The sequence below is a fragment of the Cucurbita pepo genome, chromosome LG07 (assembly GCF_002806865.2).
Source record: "Cucurbita pepo subsp. pepo cultivar mu-cu-16 chromosome LG07, ASM280686v2, whole genome shotgun sequence".
Lineage (NCBI taxonomy): Eukaryota > Viridiplantae > Streptophyta > Magnoliopsida > Cucurbitales > Cucurbitaceae > Cucurbita > Cucurbita pepo.
Window position 1 is genome coordinate 9006579 of NC_036644.1, and position 8129 is coordinate 9014707.

General features: G+C 37.0%; 1 protein-coding gene across 1 annotated transcript; it reads right to left on the reverse strand.

Moving 5' to 3' along the window:
• Positions 1–1419: 1419 nt before the first annotated feature.
• Positions 1420–4569, reverse strand: LOC111798070 (myb family transcription factor EFM-like). Its single transcript, XM_023681025.1, has 4 exons — positions 4001–4569; positions 3252–3908; positions 2776–2852; positions 1420–2024 (listed from the first exon to the last, which is right to left on the reverse strand). The coding sequence occupies exons 1-4, from the start codon at positions 4209–4211 to the stop codon at positions 1515–1517; spliced, it is 1455 nt and encodes a 484-aa protein (XP_023536793.1). The 5' UTR covers positions 4212–4569; the 3' UTR covers positions 1420–1514.
• Between the last annotated feature and the right edge of the window lie 3560 nt (positions 4570–8129).

Here is an 8129-nt window from a genome sequence, read left to right on the forward strand (position 1 = left end):
CTTCATAATCATTGAGCAATTATTTACCATTGGACTTGCCTTTTCCTTATAGTTCCAACTAAGATTCACGTTCGTTCTACGAGATGTTAACCATTACAAAACGTTCCTTTCACTTACGTTTCCACTTATCTACCTATGACCATATTCCGACATCACGAGTTAGGTGACAAACATAAGTGATTGAATTGCTCGGATAAGGAAACGTTTAGGGAAGATAAACTAATGTTTGTAGGACTAAGAAACTCTCGAGCTATTTTATCTTTAACCTAAATGTATTTATGTAATGTAACGGTCTAAGTCCACCGCTAGCAGATATTGTCATCTTTGGACTTTCCCGTTCGGGCTTCCCCTCAAGGCTTTAAAACGCGTCTGCTAGGGAGAGATTTCCACAACCTTATAAAGAATGTTTCATTCCCATCTCCAACCGATGTGGGATCTCATAATCCACCCCTTTGGGGACATAGCGTCCTCGCTAGCACACCGCCCAGTGTCTGGCTCTGATACCATTTCTAACAGCACAAGTCCACCGCTAGTAGATATTATTCTTTTTGGGCTTTCCCTCTCTGGTTTCCCCTCAAGGGTTTTAAAATGTGTTTGCCACAAACATGTTTCTACACCTTTATAAGAAATGTTTCGTTCCCCTCTCCAACCGATGTGGGATCTCACAATTCACACCCCTTAGGGGCCTAGCGTCCTTGCTGGCACACTGACCGGTGTCTGACTATAATACCATCTGTAACAGCACAAGCCCACTGCTAGCATTTCGTTCTCCTCCCCAACCGAGGTGGGATATCACATGTAAACACTGCACAAAGAATTAAAAAAATTTTCTTCTATTTATGAAAATTGCACCGATACAAAATAGTCATTTTTTTTTGGTGCAATAAATACGAGAACAGAAAATTGATTCTTTAACCTCGGGAAAAGGTAATTAATATCTTATTCATTAAGGTATGCATATTTTTATTCTTCCAGAACAGAACCGTCATTATCGTTATCTATAAGGGTAAAAACGTCCAAAAAAGACAAAAGTAAATAGCATCAAAATCTAATATCCACTCTTTTGTGAATTGGAATAAATCTCATTATAACATACAGAAGGAAAAAGAATACAAATTCTCACTTTTTTTTCCTTTTTTTTTTTTCTTTTTCTTTCTTTACTTATGATTCCTATTTATAGTAATTCAACCAAATATTGCAAATAATAATTAATAATTCTAATATAAAATAAGAATTTAAATAAAATTAAATTAAAGAAAAAGAAAAGCACACAAAGATTTAGGAAGAAAAATAAAAACAAACATTTGGGCTTTTATTTTTATATTATGCCCTCATTTTACACTTTCAAAAGTTAATAAGAATTAATTATAAATTAAAATGACATATTTTAAGAAAAAAAAAGAAAAAAAAAAGACTCTCTTCCTCTAATATATAATATAATATATATTTATAATTCTAATTCTTAAATTAATTAGTCTAAATACCCTAATCACATCATAATTACTTAAATAACCTCAGAATTTGAGTGTAATTTCACTCCCGTTGCTTTCCTCACCGGCCTCTTGCCTCAGCGCCGCCAAGTTCCCCTTTCTCTCTCCGCCACCGTTATTTTCTCCGCCGCTCTCGGCTTTCCAGCTGCCGCTGTCCGACTTCCCGCCGTCCTCGATACTCTCCGATCGACCGCCATTTCCTTGCCCTTCGGATTGAGGCGAGCTTTGGGCTTGAGCGGCTGCGGCGGCGGCTGCCTTGTACATGTTCAGCTGCTGGTGGAGCGCGTGTTGGTGGTGGAGTTGGTGGTGTGGCAGCGGTGGCGGCGGAGGATAGAAATCTTGGTGCACTGGTGGTGCACAGTAGGATGTTGGGTGTGGTGCGTAGAGTGCCGGAGCTCCTCCGTGTGCGGCGGCAGCCGCGGCAGTAGCGTATTCTGGTGGAACCCATATGCCACCTAGCACCACCAGCTGCGGCGCCGGAGCTCCGGCCGCCTGTGGGCTTGGACTCGGTCGTCTTGTGTGCAACCTATACTTCTGTGTACATAAAGAAAAAAAGAGAGAATCTTTATGCATACAAAAACTATATATATATATATATATATTAAACAATAAAAACATAATTTTGTTTAAAAAGTTGAATTTTGTCAATAATTAGACAAAAGCTCAAACTAATTTTATGAATTCTCTTAAATAATCTCGATAAAACGGGTCTCACTTGTTGAGCTTTGAAACCGTTGACTCTGTTACCTGACCTTCTTGAACGAGACGACCTTGATTTTGATCTTTGTTTACAAGAGTTTCTAATAGATCAATTCGTAACTTCCTAAAAATGTGCTTAAACCATTTGAGGAGTCAAAACAGCCTTAGAAGTTCAACTAGAGCTCACGGAGTAGTTTCAGCACTTACCCAGAACCTATCGAGACATTATAACACTTCCCAAGACTTCCAATATCGATAGATTCTTACTGCATTAATTTAATTAGTTCAACACTTCGTAAAAGACTCGTCATCTCATTTTAATTAGTTAAATTAACTCAAGAAAAGTACAAATATCTTAATCCTTGAAGCATACGGGAACAAACAAGTAACAGATTTAATAATAAAATAATTTACCTCGTCCATAATATGGACGAAGATCGTGAACATATTATTTTTTTTTTTTAATATGCATAGATTAAATAGACACGAACGAGAAGATACCCGTTAAAAATTTATAATTAAACGTAATTATTTTTAAGATATATTTCAAATATATATTTGAAAATACATAGAGAGAGAAAGAGACCTGCAGATGGCTTTTAACTTCATCGTTGGTCAAACCATCAACCTTCATCAGCTCCCTGATTTGCTTTGGAGTGGCAACTATATATATTTTTCCATTTAAAGAAAAAAAAATACAAATAAATCAGTGAAAATTATTTTAAAACTAAATAATATGATAAAATAATGAGAAAAAAAATATAATATAAGCTCCCAAAATATCCTAAAAAAACCCTTAATTAATCAAAACTCTCCAACATCATGTATAAAAATCATTAATTTTCCCGAAAAAAAAACACAAACATTTAACTTCACAAGGACAAGACATACATGTTCTTCATATAATCCTACTTTAATTTTTTTTTTCTCTTTTTTTTGGTCAAATTGAATAAAACCTCTCCAATCTAAAAAGAAGAGAAATTTGATATAAAAATTCAAAGAACAAAAAGCTCAAATTAGAATCTCATAAAACCAATTCAAAAGCAATTTTCTTTTACTCACCTTGTGAACCACCAAGCATTTGAAGAGCATTAACAAATCGCCGGTGCAAATCCGGCGACCAGCACCGTCTAGCTTTCCGGTGAGTGTGATTAGTAGAATTGTTGGTATTGTTATTAGCCACCGTGGAGGAAACATTACTAGTCGTAATTTGTCCATCTCCAACCAAATTCACTTTTCCGGCCACCAAATTAACATTTTCCGGCTGGTGGTGATCGGAGTTATCTACGCACTTATTCTCATCAATCTCTTTCCGATCACCACCGCAGCCGGCGGCGAGCGCCAAATCGGGAAGCTGAGAAGAATTAGAATTTTGGGTATTGCTCAAAATTCTATCTTTTGAAAAGGGATGAAAAGCTCCACCATTATTGCTGTTGTTGTTGTTGTTTCTTTGAAGCTTTGGGATGAAGCCAATTTGATGATCAATAATTGCGTCTTTTGAAGAGGAAAGATTTGGTTTTGTTTCATCATTTGTTGTTTGGCTCCAAAGTTGAGCTGATATCATCCAATTTGCTTTATCAGAAATGCTTGAAATTGTTTCTTGCCCTTCTGGGGTTGATTGTTTGAGTGGAATGAACTCTTCAAGAACAGGCTTTGAACCATTTTGATGAATATTGTTTCCTTTGCAAGCTTGCAATTGCTGTCTAGAACTCTCCAAAGCTACAAATTCATTCAAAAACACCATAATTCAATTGAAATTCACACACCCAATTGAAAATTTGAGGCAATAATCATGAACAAAATGATAGTACCATTGGTTAAAAGTTGCATGCAAAGAGGAAGTTCACGTTTGAAAGCATCAATTTTGAGTCTTTCTCCTTCAAGACGAGATAGCAAATCTTCAAGTTGCTTCTGAGTATGATCTTGAGAAGGCATAGCCACCTGATCTGAAACAAATGATTTGAGTAACATAGAGTAGCTGTTAGGCTTGCAATCAAGGCTAAGTTCTGGTGGAGATGGCATTTTTTTGTTCCTAAGGTTCTTGAAATGGCTTACAATTTCATGGGAAACAAAAAAACAAGAGAGAAAGAGATTAGTGTTTGAATTGTTCTTGAGATTGTAAGGGTTTCTAAGTTTATTGCTTATGAAACTCAAGGAGGATCAAGAGGGAATAAAGGGTGTGTGTGTGAGAGAGAGAGAGAGAGAAAAGCAAAGGGGATAAAGAAGAAGGGTAACTTCTTGCAAAGAAGAAAGCTAAAAGAGAAAAACAAAGAGAGAGATGCTTTGATAGAAGGAATCAAGGAGTCTGACATTTAGAGGGATCATGTGCTTAGGGCCTGGTTTTGGAACCTTTGAGAAACATTAGGGTTTCTTTGTTTGTGTGTAAGAGAGAGAGAGAGAGAGAGAGAGAGAGAGAGAAGGGGGGAGAGAGAGAGAGAGATAGAGAGAGAGAGAGAGGGAGGGAGGGAGAAGAAACGTATGAAGAGGGGCGANAGGGGGGAGAGAGAGAGAGAGAGATAGAGAGAGAGAGAGAGGGAGGGAGGGAGAGAGAGAGGGAGAGAGAGAGGGAGGGAGAGAGGGAGGGAGGGAGGAANGAGGGAGAGAGAGAGGGAGGGAGAGAGGGAGGGAGGGAGGAAGAGAGAGAGGGGGAGAGAGAGAGAGAGAGAGAGAGAGAGAGAGAGAGAGAATTCAAAAGAAATCACTAATACAAAGCATGGATTCTTCTTCTTTCTTACAATTTGTGCCTTTTTTTGCCTTTTCTTTTTTGGCCATTCTTTAGCTCTTTAAGAGGCCTTAGGCTTAGTTTCAATTCTTCTATCTTACTTTTTTGATTTTTAACCAAAGGTATTATCTCTTGAATGTTTATGATAAATTATGTATTTATTCATATTCTCTTTCTCTCTTTTTCACCCAAAGTTTCAAGTTGTCATTTTTCTAATGCATATCTACAAGCTTATCTCTTCAATGTTTATGCTACATGGCTAGATCCAAATGAGCCTTTTGCCTCACTATGTGTCTATCCAACCCATGCATGCAACTTTCTTTTGGGTTCCAAAAGTTGTTTCCTTCTTAAACTTTGTGTATTATATTAAGTACAAAGGTTATAGGATTGAGTTCTTGCTCATATCTCTATGTTTGTATGATGTTATCGATGCTAAATGTGAGTTCTCACATCGATTGGAGAGGAGAACGAATCATCTCTTATAAAGGTATGGAAACATCTCCCTAGCAAACACGTTTTAAAACTGTAAGGCGGATGACGATATGTAAAAGGCCAAAGCGGACAATTTCTGCTAGTGGTGAGCTTGGGCAGTTACAAATGGTATCAGAGCCAAACACCAGGAGATGTGACAACGAGGACGCTGGCCCCCAAGGGGGTGGATTAAGATCCCACATCGGTTGGAGAGGAGAATAAAGCATCCCTTATAAGGGTGTGGAAACCTCTCTCTAGCAGACGCGTTTTAAAACCATGAGGCTGACAGAGATACGTAACGAGCCAAAGTGGACAATATCTACTAGCAATGAGCTTGGATTGTTACAAATGATATCAGAGTTAGACACCAAGGACGCTAGGCCCCCAAGGGGGTGAATTGTGAGATTCCACATCGGTTGGAGAGGAGAACGAAGCATCTCTTATAAGGGCATGGAAACCTCTCCCTAACATACGGGTTTTAAAACGGTGAGCCTGATGACAACACGTAACGAACCAAAACGGACAATATCTGCTAGCAGTGTGAACTTGAACTGTTACAGCATAAGTTAAGTTTTTGCGCTAAAAGATGTTATCTTTAAATATAGACCAATGATCTCCTTCCATCGAGATGATCCTCGATTACTTAGGTCGTTCCATAACAAGAGTGAGAATATCGTATCTTTACCAAAACATTCATAAATACAATATAATTAATATCTTCTCTCTAAGAAAGGAATATCTAAGTTCCAATTGTAAGGCTCTAAATCAAGAGCAACACATACACAACTCAACTCACAAAGCTTCAAAGTAACACAAAAATGAAGCACTATTGTGAAAAATCTACCCTAAGAGTTGAAGAATCTTCTCCAATTTTTGCTACTACTTACTTTTTAGGAAGTGGGTTGGAAGGTAACAAGATTCTCACTCACATTTACATTATATTCCTTCTTTTGAGTTCATATGTTCTAAACAAGAGCTCCTACTTTCTTCAAGAACCTTCATCATTCATGAGTTTCATCTTTAATTCCAAATTGATTTTGTGTTCTTCTTTTCAAATCTTGTATCCTAAAAGATTGAAATGAACAGCTACAAAAAGTAAGTGGCCATGCATTCTTCATACCCATTATTAATTACTTCTTTTCCCTTTCCTTTTTTTAAATCTCTTTCTAAAGTTCTTAGTTCAAAGCAAGACTTGGGTTGAGCATAGATTCTCCTTTGGCCATACACAAATTATAGGTTATAATGTCATTCACCCTTTAATAAATCATTAAACTTCAATTTCTTTCTCGTACATCCAACCATTCTAAGCTAATAGTTAAAGTATTTCAACTTTATCATATAGTTATGACTAATATGAATTAGAATCGAGTTGCTATAGCGATATTTAACCTTTAACACGGTAACTCCCAAGGGATTGAGTCAATACGAGGGTCAAGAGTATCTAAACTCCTTAAACCCTATTTGAGTTTCAAATACAATTTCGAAAGCATACCCTACTCGTTTTAGTTTTTCAAACTTAACAGCAAACAAAGAGAAGGTTGGTTTTGATCTTTGATCGAAGTACACCGAAATGCAAAACCAAAATAGATTGGGCACTCACAAAATACACGTTATACTAAAATACTTTAATCACAATACTTTTTGATAGCGATTTAAAGGGAAAAAGCACTAACGATTCTTGTCCTTTAGGATTAATAGCTTTTCTTAGAAATGCTCCGCGATTAATAAAAATCATATGAAACCTAAATCGTGTAATGACACGTAATTATTTCTAATAATTTATTAACCTTTCAATGTATGATTGTCGAATCTCACGATTCTAACGTGATGCTTAACGTTCGGGTTTGAACAAGTCGAGCTTATTGATTCACAAAGAAAATGTAAATGTAACGATCTAAGCCCACCGCTAGCAGATATTATCCTTTTTGAGTTTTTCCTTTCGGGCTCCCCCCAAGGCTTTAAAACGCCTCTACTAGGGAAAGGTTTCCACACCATTATAAAGGGTGTTTCGTTCTCCTCCCCAACCAATGTGGAATATCACAGTGAATAACTATCAAACAGGTCATTCAGTATCAAAAAGACAAGTCGGGTCATTCAAAATCGAAACGAAAAACAAGTGGAGTAATGTGTAGGAGTGTATGGATATGTTGGAATTTTGATGGATAAAGAAAGAAAGTTAAATTTTGTGTGTGGGAAATGGAAAAGTTGGAGATTGCATCAAATTCTCTTGCACTGAAACAAAGAGAAAGAGGAATGATGATGATTTTGGTCACTTTCTCACCCTCTCTTCTCTTATAAGCTTCCAATACTCAACTTTTCTGCAGATTCTCTCTCTCTCTCTCTCTCTCTCTCTCTCTCTCTGTGTTTTAGGGTTTTTAGGGTTTGTGAGGGAGAGATTTAAAAAGAATGGCACAGAGAGATTCTTTCTTGTGATGACACGTGTACAATTATTCCCTCTAAATCGTCCTTCTGAATATCCTTTCTGTCTGGATGAAATATATTATGTAGTAAGGAATATTCTTCCACTCGGCCCCCATTTTCTTAGTTTTTTGTTTTCTCTTTTAGCTCCTTTTACTTTGTTTATTTTGCAAAAGAACCCTTGTATTATTCTCTTATTGCACTAACGACATCGAGCGGGTATTCTTATTGCACGTAACAACACGAGCAACGAGCGAGTAGAAAAACTTGGGATTCAAGTTGGATGGCCCATAGAAGCCAAACACTTTTTAGGATTTCTTACGTTTTTA